This window comes from Schistocerca americana, chromosome 1 (genome assembly GCF_021461395.2).
Source record: "Schistocerca americana isolate TAMUIC-IGC-003095 chromosome 1, iqSchAmer2.1, whole genome shotgun sequence".
NCBI classification, from domain to species: Eukaryota; Metazoa; Arthropoda; class Insecta; order Orthoptera; family Acrididae; genus Schistocerca; species Schistocerca americana.
In genome coordinates, this window is record NC_060119.1 from 1,207,223,564 (window position 1) to 1,207,244,195 (window position 20,632).

Consider the following 20,632-nt stretch of genomic DNA (forward strand, 5'->3'; position numbering starts at 1 on the left):
ACCTAGAAACAAAATGCACAGATCAGAGACTGGATTCCTATTCAGGAAGAGAAATCTGTGCTCAATCATCCCAGTGTACGTTTTAATGAAGTTTCCCAGAAATACGGATGCAGTGGTGGCATTTTTTCCTACGAATCTATAGATTTTAACGCCGCCACGCTCACCTCTCAAGATACTGCAACAGTGTAAATGTTGTTTTTGATTTTTTCGAGACAGTCTTCTGAACTGTTCGATCTGCCCGCCACCAATTCCTGTGTTAGGCGAACTTTATCTCAGTGGAGTACATGCACCCTTCGGCATCAATTATTAGCTGTATGTATTGCTTTCCCTATTGTTTTTACCCTATATAGCTCCTCACGTGCCAAGCGAAATACTTCCTCAGGTCTAGCACATGCCATTAAGGTTGTTTCTTGTGCAATGATGCAGGAATCGTCTACATAGCTGAGACGGGAAAAATAGTGTTACCTGCCACGAAAAATGAGAACCCTTATATCAGCTAGGTATTATTTCTACGAGTGATTTGGTCTGCTTGATAACACAGTGGCCATTATGGAAAGTGATCGGATGTGTAATAAGGACACACAAAATCACTGTTTCACAATGCAGTGAGGTACAGAAGACATGGAATCGCGATATGCACATACGCAGATGGCGTAGTATCGCGTACACAAGTTGGAGCTAGACGTATGGACCATTTCATTTCTGAAATCGTTTGTAAATTCAGTATTCCGAGATTCAGAGTGTCAAGAGTGTGCCGAGAATACCAAATTGCAGGCATTGCCTCCCACCACGGACTATGCAATGGACGACGGCCTTTACTTAACGACCGTTGTCGGTGCTAACAGACAAGCAACACTGCCTGAAATTACCGCAGAAATCAATCTGGGACGTATCCATTAGGACAAGTGCGGCGAAATTAGGCGTTAATGGGCTATGGCAGCACAAGACCTTCGCGAATGCCTTTGCTAGCAGTATGACAACGCCTGCAGCGCCTTTCTTGGGTTCGTGACCACATCAGTTGGAGCATAAACTACCGGAAAACCGTGGTCTTGTCAGGTAACTCCGGAGTTCAGTTAGTAAGAGCTGATGGTAGGATTCGAGTGTAGCGTAGACCTCAAGAAGCCGTAGACAGAAGTCTACAAGGCACTGTGCAAGCTCGTGGTGGTCCCATAATGGCGTGGGCTGTCCTCATGGAACGGACTGTGTCCTCTGGGCCAGCTGAACCGATCATTGACTGGACATGGTTAAGTTCGATTACCTGGACACTTCACGTTCCAAAATCACGATGGAATTTTTATGGATGACAATGCGCTATGCCATGGGTCCACAATTCTTCGCAATTGGTTTTTAGGAACATTTCGGACAATTCGAGCGAATGATTTAGCCATCCAGATCGCTCGACAAGATCCAACGGCCGGCCGTTGTGGCCGAGCGGTTCTAGTCGCTTCAGTCCGGAACCGCGGGACTGCTACGGTCGCAGGTTCGAATCCTGCCTCGGGCATGGATGTGTGTGATGTACTTAGGTCAGTTAGGTTTAGGTAGTTCTAAGTTCTAGGGGACTGATGACCTCATATGTTAAGTCCCATAGTGCTCAGAGCCATTTGAACCATTTTCAAGATCCAACGATTATTTTGGGACATAATCGAGAGATCAGTCGGTGCACAAAATCCTGCACTTGGCAACACTTTCCAATTATGGATGGCATAGGGGCAGCATGGTCAATATTTCTGCGGGGGATTGAACGACTTGTAGAGTCCAAGCCACGTTCAGTTCCTGCATTACGTTGGCAAAACGAGATCCGACACGATATTAGGTGGTGTCCCACAACTTTGAGTGTGTAACAGCAATCCATGTCAGGTGGGCTACAGGAATCTGCAAGCAGCTAGAACATTTATGAAAATGTGACTGAAGTCTTTCTGCAGGTGCTTTTGGGGCAATCTTCTCGGTTGTTGTTGTTGTTGTTGTTGTTGTTGTCGTCAGTCATGAGATTGGTTTGATGCAGCTCTCCATGCTTCTTCATCTCCCCGTACTTACTGCAACCTACATCCTTCTGAATCTGCTTAGTGTATTCATCTTTTGGTCTCCGTCTACGATTTATACCCACCACGCTGCCCTCCAATGCTAAATTTGTGATCCGCTGATGCCTCAGAACATGTCCTACCAACCGGTCCCTTCTTCTTGTCAAGTTATGCCACTCCTCCTCTTCCCAATTCTATTCAATACCTCCTCATTAGTTATGTGATCTACCCATCTAATCTTGAGCATTCTTCTGTAGCACCACATTTCGAAAGCTTCTATTCTCTTCTTGTCCAGACTATTTGTACTCCATGTTTCACTTCCATACATGGCTACTCTCCATACAAATACTTTCAGCAACGACTTCCTGACACTTAAACCTATACTCAATGTTAACAAATTTCTCTTCTTCAGAAACGCTTTCCTTGCCATTGCCAGTCTACATTTTACATCCTCTCTACTTCGACCATCATCAGTTTTTTGCTCCCAAATAGCAAAACTCCTTTACTACTTTAAGTGTGTCATTTCCTAATCTAATTCCCTCAGCATCACCCGACTTAATTCGACTACATTCCATTATCCTCTTTTTGCTTTTGTTGATGTTCATCTTATATCCTCCTTTCAAGACGCTATCCATTCCGTTCAACTGCTCTTCCAAGTCCTTTGCTGTCTCTGACAGAATTACGTCACCGGCGAACCTCAAAGTTTAATACCTACTCCGAATTTTTCTTTTGTTTCCTTTACTGCTTGCTCAATATACAGATTGAATAGTATCGGGGAGAGGCTACAACCCTGTCTCACTCCCTTCCCAACAACTGCTTCCCTTTCATGTCCCTCGACTCTTATAACTGCCATCTGGTTTCTGCACAAATTGTAAATAGCCTTTCGCTCCCTGTATTTTACCGCTGCCACCTTTAGAATTTGAAAGAGGGTATTCCAGTCAACATTGTCAAAGCTTTCTCTAAGTCTACAAATGCTAGAAACGTAGGTTTGCCTTCCCTTATCTTTTTTCTAAGATAAGTCTTAAGGTCAAATGGCTCTGAGCACTATGGGACTTAACAGCTGAGGTCATCAGTCCCCTTGAACTTAGAACCACTTAAACCCAACTAACCTAAGGACATCACACACATCCATGCCCGAGGCAGGATTCGAACCTGCGACCGTAGCACCAGCGCGGTTCCAGACTGTAGCGCCTAGAACCGCTCGGCCACACAGGCCGACTCGTAAGGTCAGTATTACCTCACACGTTCCAATATTTCTACGGAATCCAAACTTATCTTCTTAGATGTGGGCTCGGTAGTTAGCTCTTTTGAAATGTGGTTGATAATGAAAATGGCACAGCAGTTAAATTTACGACCAAAATTTGTGGCTACAACAGGAAAAACCATTTCCAGCGAAACTCGACCGGTACTTAGCTTACAGTAATGTTCCCCCGCCCTGTTCAGCAGCGACAGTGGCTACCAGCGGCCCGCAGAAGTGCAGGCCAGAGCGGCCGCGTGTTTCCCGACGGAAGCGGCGCACGCGGCTGCGGCGGCGCTGGTCGATGCCCTCGGTCTGCCCCGTGCTGCCCTGCCCTCCATGCAGCCATCGGCCGCACGCACTCTCTCACGCAGGCACGCAACGCGGCCGCCTGGCACCGCACAATGGCCTGTGTGGGATCCGGGATATTTATTACCCGGCAGGCAGCGCGCGACGGGCCATCTGCCGCCGCCGCCTCCTCACCAACTTCCAGCTGCCTCACCTAGCTACCGCCAACGTCACGCCGGAGATAGCTTGACAAACTTGTTACAAAGTGCACCAACACAAGCAGATACCAGTGCCCGGTGTAAAGAGAGAGAGCTTCAGAGTAAAGCAATGCGCGTAAACACTGTGTAAGATTCGACTTCCGCAGCTGTTCGACCAATCCTACAGTTGTGTTCGTCAGTCTGGGACCCTTACAAAGCTTGTCCCGGAATGAGGGGGGAAAAATTACATATGGGCTGCACTATTCGTCACAGGGTTGTTCAGTTAGTCTGTTCACAATTATTTTCAGCCATAATGACTATGTTTGTGCACCGTGACAGTGTGGGATAATTATTTATTTCAAGTTTCTGCTACCAGTCACTTTTTATTTTAGCCTATTCTTCATCTAACATAATGCAACGCGTTTCGAACATGTTCTGTTCATCTTCAGGCGAGTTCGAAACGCGTTGCATTATGTTAGATTAAGCATGAAATAAAAAGTGAATGGTAGCAGAAACTTGAAATAAATAACAGTCTGTTCATTTTTCAACACAGGTGATGAAGAGGTAGAGTGCCAAACGTATTCAGAAACTGCAGCGAAGTAACCCTCACGCTTCTGCCGTCAGACATATGCAAAATCTCATCAGAAACATTGCTGTCAGGAGATTTCGGCGAGCACTTATCGCTGAAGTGCGTTTTACAGAAAAAACGAACGAATGTACAATCGACTAGGCCAGGGGTGGGCAGTAGTTTTGGATCGATGACTCTTCGTGGATTCAGAAGTTAGCGGAGGGCCGCACCATTTAATATGATTCCACGCATGAGTTAACTTTGCATTTCAGAAAAGATATGAATTCTTACATAAAAATTCTGACCGTCGCGCAGGCTGCCAAAAACCATTAGCGGATCACCTATTTCCCACACCTGCTCTAGGCAGCAAACGGTTAGATCTATTGTCGAATTTAAACGTTAGATTCGATTTTTTAAATAGTATTTAATTTCCTTTCATTAATTACACGACGTATGTGAGGGAAGCTTGTGACCTGCACGAAAATTACGTCAATAAAGAAAGGAATTTCTGCTAGCAATCACTTCATGAATGACGTTTGATTTTGGTAAGCACGGTGTGTTTCGAGAATTTCAAATGACTCTGAGCACTAAGGGGCCCAACTTCTGAGGTCATCAGTCCCCTAGAACCTAGAACTACGTACACCTAACTAACCCAAGGACATCACACACATCCATGCCCGAGACAGGATTCGAACCTGCGACCGTAGCGGTCGCTCGGTTCCAGACTGTAGCGCCTACAACCGCTCGGCCACTCTGGCCGGCTTCGAGAATTTATTTTGATTTTGAGATGCATGCGTTTACATACATAGCCGGAAATTTTTTTTACCCTTTCTAGAGATTTACGATTCACTCAAGGTACGTTGTTGCAATAGTGTATGAAATAATTACATTTACAGATTAGTAGCACAAGCGGTTCAGAGGTACCAGGCATCAACCTATGCTGAAACATTAATGATAGCATGTGGTGTGGCTCCACGGATGGCAATGTAGCCGCAGATTTTGGCATCAAGTCGATCGTAAAGATGGCGAATACCGTCGTTATGCCGCGCCTGCTCCACTTGTTCACGTAGTTCTGCAAGAGTCCCGTCAAATGCCACATGTAATCGACTCGCGACTAGATCGGAGATAGAGCTGGCCAGGGAAGTTACTACGTGTGCTCCAGAGCACGGTGAGTTTGATGGGCAGTGTGTGGGGGAGCATTATCCTGTTGGAACAACACATCATCTTCCTGTTGCGAGAACGGCAATTCGTGGCCAACAACATTCTGCACGTACATGGAACTGGTTAGGCAGCGTAGTTGCACAAGAGACGCAGCACGTCCAACTTGTGTGACAGTCCCGTCACTCGGAAGGCCACAACTTGGCCTCTTTCAACATCGCTCACCTGGCTGTAGGAAGCGTGAGTGCATCATTGTGGCATGTTTGCCTGCTTGCTTCACGTGAGCCTTCTGGCCGTGAGCATTTCCTTTGAAAGGCTAGCGTAGATGGCGCTTCGATAGCTATGCCACTAAACTATGTTGGCAGATGACCATGAAAGCTTTATCAATACATTTACCATCCCCCAAGGTAGCATACGCCGTCATCGGATCAAAATCGACGTTGTCTCTGCAGGTGATATCTTTTTTTTATTATCCGGAACTGTATTTGTAAATGTGCGTCTTATTCCTAGTGAACTGCTGTATTTTACGGTTTGCGTCGGCAACTTTTTATCGAAAAATGTTACATTGTATGACGACGATGTGCCAGAGCAGCACAAGAATCTGTTATAATGAGGCGAAACTAAACGTAGCACGCAGAAACGCAAGACACCGCGCCTACATCTAAACAGAATGCTGTCCGGAGAATGGTTTGATGCAGCTCTCGACGTTAGTTTATCCTGTGCAAGCCTCTTCACCTACACCTACCTATTGCAGCCAAATCCTTTGAATGAGCTTACTGTGTTCGAGCCTTGGTTTCCCGGGCTCTCACACTTTCCTCGATTACCAAATTTACGGTTGCCTAATGTCTCAGGATGTGTCTTATCAACGGACACCTTCTTTTACTAAGGTTGTGCCATGCATTCCCCCCCCCCCCCCTCCCCCCCCCCCCCCGAAAAAAATCCATTCAGTAGCTCTTTATTAGTTATTCGATCAATCCGCCTAATCTGCAGCATTCATCTGTAGCACCACGTGGCTTCCATTTTCTTCTTGTCTGAACTGTTTATTATCAACGTTTCACATCCGTATGGGGCTACATTCCACTCAAATGCCTTCAGAAATGGTTCCATAAGACTTAACATGACATTAGATGTTAACAAATTCCTACGTTTCAGAGTGCTTTTTTTACTTTTGCCGGTCTACATTTTACACCGTTTCTGCTTTTTCCGTCGTTAGTTATTTTGCTGCCGAAAGGACAAAACTAATTTACTACATTTGGTGTATCGTTTGCTAATGTTTAACTCCGTCAGCATCACCCGATTTAATTAGCATACATTTCACTCTTCTTGTTTCACATTTTTAGTTGTTCATCTTATAATCTCTCTCTCTCTCTCTCTCTCTCTCTCTCTCTCTCTCTCTCTCTCTTCCGTTCTGCTGCTCGTCGAAGTAGTTTGCTTCTTGTCACAGAATTATTATTTCATCAAATATCCTCAAACTTTTTATTTCTTCTGGATACAACTCTTTATGATTCCCTTCTCAAATAATGCACCCCTGTTACGTCGTTCATCTGTACACAATTTGTAAATCACCTTTCGCTCCCTGTACTTCGTCCTTGTCGTCTTCAATAACGAAAAGGGTAACCGTGCTGACATTGTCGAAAACAGTATCTCGAAATGCGTAATTGGCATTTAGTTATTGTCACCAATTAGTAATAACTGGACCACTTTAATCCTACTTAACACTGGTAATCACCGCAGTGAAGAAAATCGACCGTGTCCTTTGCGTGGGAAGATTTTCAAAACTTATACCTCGATGACCGTTTGTTTGCTAGCTCTTGAGACTCTTCGGTGTCCCGCATGCCTGTTAGGAAGTCTGATCCCATTGTGGCACACAAACGTTCGTTGACATGGAAACGTGAGAGGTAGGTCTACAGTAGTAGTAGTAGTAATCCTTGGAGACTTGGTAGCGGGTAGCTGGAAACCAGCCCCTCCTACCTGCCCGAAAGAAAAACATCTTCCAGGAGATAACTGCGATTCACTGGCGAGGCCTTTTGTTAAATAAATCAGAGAGAAAGTAGGGAGAGGAAAGAGGTCGTGTTTGTGCGCGAGGCAGCCAGTCCGTATGTACCTTCCGCGGGCCTCGCGATGCGGTCGGAAAAACAAGCGCGGGGCCTCGCTTTAAACAGGAAACAAACTTTGTTGCAAAGTCAACATTTAGGCTCCATCCCGCATTTATAACACGATTATTATTAATAATAGCCCGGAGAGCGGAAAAAAACAGCGCGGGGCAAACACTGAGGTTTGCCGAGATTTTCTCAAATACCGGCGGCCATGGCTCCGAGTAGCTTCCCTGCAGACAAAAGAAGGAGCATCAAATTTTCTGCCCAAGGCAGGGGGCGGAGCGGCGCTATCGGCTTTTAAGATAAACCACTCACAGAATGGACGTTTGCTGCCGCTAGTCTGCAAATCGGATCAAATCCTGCGAGAACTCTTCTTTACTCAAGTATGTGAGCCGTTACGCAGAGAGAGAGAGAGAGAGAGAGAGAGAGAGAGAGAGAGAATGTGTGTGTGTGTGTGTGTGTGTGTGTGTGTGTGTGTGTGTGTCGGAGAGGAAATGAATAACAACTCACATTTGTAAATGGGTTTTTGCTCAGATGAATGTTCGCCGTATACGCTCAATTCAATGATCGTAAAATATTTGCAAATATGTCATATCAATAATTACGTACTTGACGCAACCTGCTTCTTGGTAGTAGTTTATTTTATTGGACTAGTTGCGGGTGTTCGCCCGTCATCGGCGGTATCTTGTATGTACTGCTTTTTGCGTATGTCGAAGTCGATGTCTCGTAATAATCGTACAGCAATATAATCATATGCTTTACATGTATGCAGTCAGCTTAAGAAATTTTAATGAGAATATGTAGCTGCCAGTGTCAGTTGGTGCAGATGCATATATAAATCACATAATCGCATGATTCTTACGATGCATCGTAAATGCAGCTTACGTTAAATACGTAATTATTAATAAGACATATCCGCAATGTATCCAGGATGCAGAGCGCCAAATGGCAACTTGAAAGTTTATTATATAGTTTTTGTGATGGGTTTAAAAAGCAGCCGAAGATGTGTTCTTCAGACAGCCTGTGAGGCATGCTAGGTTGAAACTGCCCGCGGAACGAAAAGGTCAATGTTCGAGCGCCATCATCAGGCTAACACGAGGTGAATTCAACTTACACCACCTTCGATTTTTTCCTCGCAAATTAGCGACATCTCTGAAACTAGTGGTATTTCTCAATGTGATCTCCTTACAGCCGTACACACTTTTCACATCATTTCATGGCCGCTACGAACGCTTCTTTAAGAGTCTAGTTTGACCACTGGGACAATCGCTGCTGCAATAGCAGCTTGGTTAGCGAATGTGTGACCACGAAGTGTGTCTTCCATCGCTGGAAGCAGCCTAAATTCGTAATGAGCGCGACAAATCATTTCAAAGCTGTGATCACGAAGAAAATATAACGTTGCTTTCGCGTGAGGAGCTGCCGCACTGTCTTCGTGTAGAAGTACACGCGTAGTTTTTTGCCGCCGTTCTACACGCTGTGCTGTAAGGAGCTTGTTGTTGACGACGTCTTGGTAGGATGCACCTGTCACCGTGGTGCTCTTTGGAAAGCAATGAGTAGTGTGTTTGAAAATGGCATCCGTGTCCCATACATTGTCACCGTCGACGAAAAGAAAGTCTCATTAACGCTGTCATCACGGGTCGCTACTGACTGGCAATATGCCACGCGCGCAACCTTGTGGTTCCGTCACCATTGCTTCCTCACTGTAACGCAGCTTAACATTATCTGCTCACTGCACCCTCGCGCACACCAAAGATATTACCCTAACTTGTGCGATACAGCTTTACAACATCGCTACTCGCTCACAATCGCTTCAGATACCAAAATTATACATGACACATATCAATCAAAGTGGAGTTATGGATGTATCACTACAACCCTGGGACGAAGGAGCGAAGAAGTCACTTCAAACATGTTGTAACATGGTGGATTGTGTGCACACATTCCACGGAAATGACAAGATCCTCCAGAACAACTTTCTCCACTTGCTCCATCCCGTCATCAGACCGGCTGTTGTGAGGACGAGATTGTTCTCGTCTGTTGTCACACGGCGTTCTGCCTTCTTCGAACAGTCACACCCACGAACGCGCATTAGACACATCCATGACAGCACCACCTCATCTCTCACTCAACAGGCGATGTATTTCAGTCGCCGTCACGCCACTCAAATGGAGAAAACGAATGATTACACGCTGTTCTTGTAATGAAAACGTCTCCATTTTCAATATAAAAAATAGTTCACACCCGTGTCAGGCAGTCACAATAAGTGCACGTTTAGTTTAAGACAAAACGTTCAGGTTTAAGACAAACCGCATGTTTCTACCTGGTTCCAGATCTGAGGGGAATAAATCAGATTGTTAATAACTTCAAGGCACCTCGTAAATCATTAAAGTTAAGCATATTCTTGTACCTCCGGAACTGCATTACACTTGGCATGTTATAAATTTTGTCACATCTTGAATCACATGATACTAAATAAAGATAAAATTATGAAACAAACAATTTGCAAGCAACGTGCCAAATATAGTCCAGTTTATCAAGAAAATGGTGGATACGACTAAAACGCAATGAAATTCTTATATGTGGACAAGAAAGTTTAAAAAAAATCTGTAAAAGAAGTAAATAAGGACTCAACCTGTGAATGTCGTTTCTTTTATCACATCATTAGGTAATTCATTTCTCTGTAGATGTAGTCTTAAATAACCTCCCGATTTTGTGCGGATTAAATGACAAAAGATTAAGTGAACGACATCACTTCCACCAGTCTTTTAGTTTACATGAGTACTTGTGAGCTTCCAGCACTTGCTCATTTTCAAGCGCACAGCTAACATCCTGGTGGAATGATTTCGCACACTTAAATTTGCTAAGCTATCTTGCCCACTCAGAAAAAGATAAATCAATATTAATAGAAATAAAAAAGTATCCTATCAGCCTCAAAAAGGTGTGAATAGAAAAGCCGACGCTCACCTGCGCTGGGGTCGTCGGGGTAGGAGGGTGCGGAGGCGGCGGCTGGTGGTTGTGGTTGGTGGTGGTGTTGTTGTTGTGGTTGGTGGTGGTGGTGTTGTTGTTGTTGATGGGGGTGGTGACGGTGCGCTGGCCGGTGTCGAGCAGCTTGGGCGGCTTCTCGTCGCCCAGCGTCACGGCGCTGAACATCTTCATGTTGTTCTTGCCGGCGTGCTTCATGGCATTCTGCAACAGAGACGCACGCATTCTGGCAATCTGCTAACACCGTCCCCAGTCGATGGTTGCCCATCTACCGACTTCCAGGAGCAACAAAAATTTATTCAGTATTCCATATTATCGTTGAGCGAATTCTGAAAAATTTTGAAATATTTAAAATGCTGTCATAATTAGTCATTAGGTGGTATAATCTTATGTTAAAGGTTTAACATAGTAAGGAAATTATTACGGTTAGAATCTGTGTATATGTTTTTGAGGCAGTGTATCATTTGCGTGGAAATTACTCGAACCATATTCATACAGTAGTTTACAATGAGAGCACTTCCAACAGATTTTACACAAAACAGTAAACTCTCAGCCATCATGTATGATGTTTTAATGAATTGCTTCTGTACTACTAACGTTATTCGCAACAGATTTTGCAGACGTCATCTGCATATACCATTCAATCTACATGCGAAATTGTATCACTGTACGACACGTAGTTCAAGCGACATGACATAAATATCGAGATACATGAAAAACTACCTTTGGCTTAAGACGGAGAGCAAATTATCCGGACTACATTCATTCATCCAGTGCTTGTTGGTAGTCGCTACGTGCTTTCACTATCAGACTTTGAGCGTAGTTTCAAACCTTTTTTTAGACTTTTTCTCGTTACATACTTAAACCTCAAATATCCAACACGTTAAGTCACTAAGTTATCCTAAGTTTGAAGCCGTTCTATATATGGCAGTTCGATTCTTTAAAGAATCAGTGGTTTACTGGTTGTTTATTATGACGGAACCAGCCTGGTCAGATGCAACAGTCCAGGAAACATATTTCTGCAAGCTGCAAAAACAATGTCTATTACCATTACCGATTTCCTTAAGTATATCTCTCATAGTTAATAATCACAGGCCATATATATATATATATATATATATATATATATATATATATATATATATATATATATATAGCTGAAAAGTAATTCCTCCGTGTTCGTCGACAGGGTGACTGTTGAGAAATAAAGATGCAGACATGAAGAATAAATAGGTAAGCTGTTAATAAAGTTCCTTTTATTTCAAAAGACTTTCAAGAGTTTTCACATAAAGAATACGGAAACAAATTGCAACCTAACAGATCAATCCATTAAATGAAGTATTATACTGTCAAGACAACATATGTAACAGGTGTAACCATACACCTAGAAGATATGAAGGGAAGAACTGTCACATCATATCCAATTCAAATTGCCATCTCATGTTTCTTACATTAAAAACACTTTACTTTCAAATACGTCCACAGCCTATTATGTATCCTATTTATTATTACTGGCTAAGTTAGAAACAAGTTTAAAATTTTTTTATACACGTTTGCACTAATTATAAATATTTTGTGTGTTATTTTTCATTTTATCCTTTTGTAAAATTTTCAACAAAAAATGGTACTAGTAATAAAACTGAATTTGTATGATATAACATGTAAAAAATCACACAATGTACGATCTGCTACATAACAACCGGTTGCAGGTCTTAACATGAGAAGTAAATAAATACCGGGGCTGGTATTAAAATTGTTTCAGTGTCAACAAACAATTAGCAAATAATGGGACACTGTGATTCTAATAGCAATGTGGCCATGTCCTTAAATAAGGCAGCTTGAGATAATAATCAGTTATTTATTCCAGCAGTTGCTAGTAGCTAAATTTTCGTATCATCAGTAAGAGAATCAGCTGTGGGGGATATTTCCGAATACATCGAAAGGCAGTCTTTTTTTTTCACATAGGAAGCGTACACGCTGATATTATTATAAGCTTTACGTGGCACAATCTCTCGGTACTGCATTTAATATATGCTGATAGGAATCGGCAGGGCTGCTTGTAAGTACAGCTATTAATTACGTTGCTCACATTCAGTGGTATCGCAGTGTTCTAACGTTATCTGGCCATCATTAGACAAGGAGTCAGTACCGCGCGCGCGAATTGAGCGCAATGTAGACCAGGAGTGACGGGTGCGGCGGCAGCGTTTAGCTTTGGCGCCGTTTCCCTGTCGTTGTTGGCATTAATAATGCTAATCCGCGGGGAGCGGGGAGTGCTGGCGGAGCAGAGTGCAAACTGCGACGGCGGCCTTGTTGGCAACGTCAGCCGGCTTTAATGCGGCGCGGCCCCGGTAAAGGCCGGTTCCCACTAGAGCGCGGCAGCGCGGCGTGCGGAAACGGCAGCGGCAAGCGTTTTCCGCGTTGACGCGGCGGCTCGCGGAATTGGCGTTCCCATCTGGAAGCGGCAGACGTTAGCGGTAGCCAATGACGGACAGCCACTGAGGTACGGGGCAGGACCCACTGAAACGCGCGGTGCGTTTGATTAACTATATCTTACACCTACGTGAAGGAAAGACGAAGTTGGGTGAAGACATACCAATTTTTCATTTTCTGTACAATGTGCTCTTTCACATACTTCATTATTCATGTTTTCTCATTTCACCATAAACAGATTTCATGACTACCGTTCACGATTGTTCACTATCTCCTAGCACAGTGAAACAATGTACAACAAGAGAGATTATTCAGATAGTTAAGCGAGACAAAATTTTAAATGTGGTACGGTAGCAGGTACACGAAAACAGTAAGAACACAAAGGCTAGGTGGAGGGGATGAAAGTGGAAGCCACCTGATAGAATTTCCCACAGAGCATAATGTAATCATCGCCAGCACCTTGCTTAAGAATCACGAAAGAATAATATATATTTGGAACAGTTTTCGAAACCAGATTGTAAATTGTAAGGCATTTTCTGGTGCAGACGCAAACCTGACTGAAGACTGTCAATAGCAAGAAAAGCGTTCTGAAAAAGAAAATTTGTTCACACCGAATATAAATGCTAATGGTTGGATACTATTTTACAAAGGTATTTGTGTGGAGTGCAGCCTTGTATGTAAGTGAAACGTGGACGATGAACACTTCTGTCAAGAAGACAATGGACGCTTTCAAAACGTGGTGATTCATAAGAATGCTGAACATTAGATACGAGGATCGTGTGACTAAAGAAGAGGTACGGAATTAAATAGAGGAGGAAGAGGAAATTACAGTACAACTTTGACGACAATAGGGGTTAGTTGACAGGGCGTATTGTGGGGCGTCAAAGAGTGAGGACAAAGGGGTTGGGTGATAGTATTCTGATAATAATCATCTGTTGAAATACTATTCTACTATTTTATCTATTAATGTAAGCAGTGAATTTACTCTTCCATGCACTCCTTAAAACATTTAAACCAAAACTGAAATCAGCTGAACACCAAATCTTTCAACCACTGTCTGACAACTACTGGATTCACTTTCAACTTTCTATAACTATCACTGGCTAGCCACACACACATACAGATATAAGGAGAACAAAAATAAACAAACATTAGTTTTCAGCATATAATTCTGCAGGTTGGCAACATGTACATAAACAAACCAGACAGGAAGGGACATGAGGTGAACACACTGTAGTTACGACTTTAAATCAGAGTTTTCGGTAAAACGTCTACTGCTAGTGACAGAAGAGAAAAGAGCGAACATGAAAATGTGCTTATGTTCCATAATATAAGTTTTAGTTCAACCTCCAGCATGTGAGCAGGTGAGGGGAAACGTATATGTCCGCCAAAAACTCAATTCACTGTAAGTAATCAGTCATTCACGTAAAAAAAAGATGTGAACTGTTTTATAATCTCCAAGTATCACAGATCAAAACAAAACTGAGTCATTCTAGATTCCACCGAAGATGCCTTAAAGTAAAAGGCGAAACGCGTCTTGAATCTGTAAAGTACACTGGATAAAGAAAAAAGAAAGGAAATAATCAATAGCTCTACATATTTAGTAAATTACATCTTATGACATACCAGCAAATTAGTTTCGGTTTAACTTCTCATTCGACATGCTATTAATGCCATTTAAAAAAATTCATCTATCCCTTCTGAAAAACTGTAGTTACTTTCATATCTTGGTAGATAAACAGATTTAGGATATTTATCATGCGACGAAATACATGACTTTTCACAAGTTACCGTTTGCAAAAAAAAAAAAAAAAAAAAAAAAAAAAACCAATACGATTTCTTGAACCGTTTACGAAATTTGCGGTTGATACAACCACATGGTTTACGACGAGCAGGACGAAGTACCGGTCGCGTCGCGAGCAACCCGCGAGCGGTGACGGCACAGCCCGTCCGCCGACATATCAGTCAATATCTCGAGAACGGTGATAGCTATCGATCTGCTCTCAGCTTTAAAAACAATTTCGATATGTTGACTAAATTTCATACGCAATAATGTATTACCTAAAATGAACTGTACGCAAAGTCCACGCAATGCGTTTTCACCTCTGCACACTCATTAAAATTTCGTGTAAAGGTTTACGTAAATGCGATACAGCAAGTAACTACGACGAATAACGAAAAGAAATTCGGTCCTTTATCGAGAGAAGATATCAGGCTATAACATGCCCAAGAATCAAATTTTTCTACCGAATAGTTTCCTTGGAATCGGATGACATGTTTTTCATAGCTGCCGCCGCGTCCGCGCCAGCGGTTCGGCGAAAGTTCGTGTGGCCCGGGAGTCCGTACCTGACGTCACGCTCAGCGCGTTCTGTGATTGGCGGCGCGCACCTGGAGCGCGGCACGCGGCAGCGGAAGCGGTTCGACATGGTCAAACCGCGACGCAGAGCCCGCCGCGCCTTGCCGCTGACGCCATTTCCATGGCAACCACGCCGCTGACGCGCCGTTTTGACGCGCGGCAGCCCTAGTGGGAACCGGCCTTAACAGGGCGACAGCGCGCAGCCGAGAAGGCAGCCGGAGCGGAAGACCGGTTCCACGAGATCAAAGGCATCGGCGATCACACGGCCGGTACGCGCTCCGTGCCAGCGGGCTGCCGACGCGACACACCGGGTTCACCAAGGCAATAACCGAGTGGCGTCTAGGGCTGCCCAGTCTGGTGTGTCAGTGGTGTACGAAGACAGTTTGCAACCCTTGTTAGTATTCCGCCACGCAGTGTACGGCAGCTTGCAGAGTGTGTACAGGGGGCTTCCGTCAGAGCGCGCAAAGATATAACAGGACATGGCGAATGTTCCACAGAACAATTTGAGGCACGGAACCTGGATCGGAGAAGCCAGCTTAAGGAGATATGGATGTAAACTCGTCTACCACTTTGTCTAGCATGTTTTTCAGCTTATTTCCAACTAAAATGCGTGCAAGTTTACACGTACTGGGCTGTTTATTTACGTGTATAGTCTCTATTTCCTGCAAGAAAAAAAGAAGGACGAGCCTGATTACCAGGAAGTCATGATGCAGGTTCTGTTTACTTGTGCATAAGGTGGCTTTGTTGTATCGTATTTACATTGTCCCGTGACAGAACGTGCTATGAATCACTACTCGGTGCTATTCAGAGGCGTACAGTAAAATACGAACGAGCAGTACCGATACAGTACTTCCTGGTCGTTGGATTGGAAGGGGAGGTAGCAGTTTAGTCCCATAAGACTCCACACACATTTGAACATTTTTTGGAGGTCCCATTTCATGAACTGCGACATCACCTGACCTCAATCCCTTTGATTATTTCCTATGGGGACATCTAAAGTCACTTATGTATCAGGCTCCAGTGGATACGGAGGTCGAATTAATGGCCAGACTTGTAAAATTAATGGCCAGACTTGTAGCTGCCTGTGATGTGATTCGAAACACACCCGGGATATTTGTCACGATGCGTCGGAATCTTGTTCGCCGATCTCGTGCTTGCACTAACAAGGCGAGGCCACGACGTTTGGAAAGCGTATTTACTGTAACTTCGTACACTCGTAGTAATCCATGAGGACAACAAAATGTGTAAGCAGTAGCACGTACTGCTCAAGCGTTACTGACAAAATCGCAAGATTATTTCCGTCGTCAAATATATACCTGTGCGTGGCCAAGTGGTTAGCGTTCAAGCCCCGTAATCGCTGGATCGAGTCCCGTTCGTCATTTTTTTTTATTTCTCTAACACGGAAATTTTCTTTATTATTTATATTACAATTGGTATAATGAGAAAATACGTGTAATCTGGTAAACCTTTATTAAATTTGCAATGTTATTTGGCAGTCTACAAATTTCCATTATCACAAATAATAATAATATTCATAACTATCAACTAGTAAACGACCAAACGCATAAAGTGATACGGAAAATGTATGCTTGTCGCCGGCCGGGGTGGCCGAGCGGTTCTAGGCGCTACAGTCTGGAACCGCGCGACCGCTACGGTCGCAGGTTCGAATCCTGCCTCGGGCATGGATGTGTGTGATGTCCTTAGGTTAGTTAGGTTTAAGTAGTTCTAAGTTCTAGGGGACTGATGACCTCAGCAGTTAAGTCCCATAGTGCTCAGAGCCATTTGAACCTTTTATTTCAAAAGGCTTTCAAGAGATTTCGGAGGAATTACTTTCCAGCAAGCACTCGTAGTATATCGACGTCGGTCAAATCTCGTTCGAGTGACAATTGTGATATCAACTAAGTTAATTCATGAAAATGTTTTTAGAAGAGTGTGTACTATCCTGTCTAGACCACGTCACTCGAGTGTGTGTGTGTGTGTGTGTGTGTGTGTGTGTGTGTGTGTGTGTGTGTGTGTGAAGCGACTTTTAAAATTATACCGCCGCGCGGGATTAGCCGAGCGGTCCAGGGCGCTGCAGTCATGGGCTGTGCGGCTGGTCCCGGCGGAGGTTCGAGTCCTCCCTCGGGCATGGGTGTGTGTATTTGTCCTTAGAATAATTTAGGTTAAGTAGTGTGTAAGCTTAGGGACTCATTACCTTAGCTGTCAAGTCCCATAAGATTTCACACACACCTGAACATTTTTTTGGAAAATGATACTGCTAACACTCACATGAAAGCTTCTTTTTCCACAGTGTCTGAGAACGGTCTACGTCATTTCTCGGGTGTCAAAAGTGACACAGTGAAGAATATTTACACACAAATACAAAGATGACGCTAAAAAAAAATCCATTATTTCCATCCGATAGCTATGCTACGAACGACCAGAGATCTGCGAACCCTGCTCTCTGAATCCACCACATAACGTTACATCTACATAGGTGCCCCCTTCTTGCACTACAGTAGCAGCTTAAACGACGCTTTGTGCAACAGGACTCACGGGCGCAAGGAATCAGGAACCGTAACTTGGTTAATGGTTACGATCGAAAAATATTGCTCATTAAAGCGAATACTAGGCCCGTATTTCCGCTTGTCGGCTTCTGTTTGTGAAGGCAGTTAACGCCTTTAATCCTTTCATCAGCGACACATAAAAGTTGATTGTTATTGACAGCCCGTGAAAGATGTTGCAGAAATCCAGTCAATAAAAAGAAAGAAAAGATGCCCTACACAATTAAACACAAACGCCCCACGCTCAGCAGTAATTTGTCCAGGAGCGATAGAAGCACTACTAAACGACATTTCACAAGTTTTACAACGGGCAAAGGTTTTTACGGCCTCATTCATTTCCATCTAATGGCGTGTTTAAAGGAGATAACAGACTGCTTCAGAATGAGCGAAGCGAAGCCGGCGGGCGAAAGAGGTGAGATTTAGGACTGTCGTCTCCGCGCCGGATTTTTAAATAACGCAAGGATGAGAGCGCTTCCTGCTGAAGTTTCACATAATTAACGGAATTATTAAAACACGTCACGGCCCGGGGCTTACAGAGTGCACGAGCTGCGAGGAACTTTTTCTCTCTCTCATTTTTTATTTTAAGAATCATTCCCTGGCTCGTTTCACGCAACAGTTGCTTTTAACAGACCATCTTCTCAGAATTAGAGTAATTAATCTTCAAACTTCGCGGTGAGGGGAAAAAAAAAGTGCACGGTATAGCGAGGTGGCTCTAAGTTGGAATTTTCGTTGCCAGTTGTCAGTGAACGGTGAACGTGGGAATGTAAATAATAAATCAGTGGCGATAATGTGAGAAATACAAGGGGGAGTTTGCAAGCTAGGACTATACGATTCTGCTACATACCGTTTGTGGCATAATGGTGTTACGGAAGATGCCCATTACCTATGAAGGGGATTAACATTGTAAGTTGCGGAAGTAGCTTAGCGTGACTTACGAAACAACAGAGAGAGGAGAGAGAGAGGAGAGGAGAGAGAGAGAGAGAGAGAGAGAGAGAGAGAGAGAGAGAGAGAGAGAGAGAGAGAGAGAGAGAAACACTCTGCCTTTCCTTTTTGTATCCTTCTGTTCTCTGTTCCGTTTCTTGCAAATGCTCTCACGCTGTCGACGTCAGGCAAAACTAGACCTGCAGCAGACACCCCACAAAATACGCAGACCAATTCTACTATTGGAGTCGCCCACACAGCTAACAGTTCTGCCTCGGAATCGTGAAGCGAAAGCAGCTCTCACTGGATATTTACCGGAAGGCAGTTGCCGCATTATGAAGCCATGAATTTTTCATCAGATGGGGTCCAGAGAGTACGACCCGAATGACGCAATAATGGGTGGCAGAACCGTAACCGCGGAATCAACGGCGGATCCGCTCTGGAACAAGGGGCCCTGGGGACAGGCAGAATACGGCGGCCGCATGCAATCTGCAATCGCGTTTAATAACCGCGCCCTACAAAAAGCCATCACAAGTAAATCACGAAAACTGACCTCCCGAATACGAAAACAACGGAACCAGCAATGTGTTTAGCAGTTGGCTGGAAATGTCGGCGGAATCAGGAAGTTGGCCGGGCAACGCGAAAAATTCGAATTGTACCGCGGCGCGAAATTAAAAAAGCAACACTCTGTGGCCGGCGGGCAGCCAGTAACGTGCGGAAACGGTCTGCCGCTGGCGAGAGCCATTAACTTACGACCGCAATCGACCGAACGGTTTTTTTGAAAATAGACACCAATATGGGAACTTTCATACAATTGCTCGATAACGCAGCTAAAGGTTTAAGCACATGTTGCAGCTTTACTGAACAGATTTCATCGCTTGAACATCCAGAATAAAGAAGGATGAGAATTTTTCTTCAGTTCGCGACTTTTATGTAAAAATTTCTGAAACAGCTTTACTGCATTACGGAATATACCGCGAACAATCTAAGATCATGTTTGTCTGTTTACTACCCAGAGGGTTCACAAAAATTTGCTTTGGCCCTCGTAATGAAAAATACGGTGAAGACATCTCAACCACTTCGCTACGTTCTTTGTAAATCGAATCACCACATTTAACCAGAACAATAGTGGGAGTTGCGAAACATTAACATTTTAACTATCACGAGGGTTGCTCAGAGAGTAATACACCGCATTTTTTCTTCAGCCGAACAATAGGACAGTTTCAAAATGGCATCTGCAGGTGATGTACGTTACAAGCAAAGTGCCGTCACTGAATTTCTCACTGCAGAGAGAGAAACTGTGGGGAATATTCACAAACGCTTATGCAAAGTCTATGGAGCACCTGCCGTTGATAGAAGTACAGTTACTCGCTAGGCAGCACGAAGGGTGAGGTCATCAGAAAGCGGTTCGGTGGAGCTCCATGATTTGCAGCGGTCGGGGACACAATCGACGGCTGTTATACGTGACACGCAGCGAGTGGATGTTGTCATTTGCGAGGACAAATGCCATTCTTGGAAGACATTTTGAGGACGATGAGGTGATTCACACAGCGAAGCACTGGCTCCGCCACCAGGACAAGGAATGGTAGCGACATGGCATAAACGCCCTTGGTGCGCGCTGGACGAAGGCCATGGAACGGGGTGGGGATTACGTGGAAAAACAGGGCGTGTGATGAAATATCATTCTTTCGTGTGTCTAACTCTCATTATGTTCAATTAAGAATTGTTGGAGGAAAAAAAATGCCAAGCATTACTTTCTACGCAACCCTCGTAAATAGTCGCCGCATACATTATGAACTCGAACTTAAGTAAACTAGAAGCAGTCTTGGGCAGTACAC

The 20,632-nt window shown here is 44.0% G+C and overlaps 1 protein-coding gene across 4 annotated transcripts in view; it reads right to left on the reverse strand.

Annotated features, from left to right (window-relative positions):
* Positions 1 to 20,632, reverse strand: part of LOC124619808 (fibrosin-1-like protein) — a 733,239-nt gene that overhangs the window by 360,051 nt on the left and 352,556 nt on the right. For all 4 annotated transcript variants that reach the window (XM_047146413.1, XM_047146430.1, XM_047146422.1 and 1 more), the window contains exon 2: positions 10,527 to 10,748. In XM_047146413.1, coding sequence (XP_047002369.1) covers positions 10,527 to 10,748 — 222 coding nt within the window. The remainder of the gene's footprint in view (positions 1 to 10,526; positions 10,749 to 20,632) is intronic.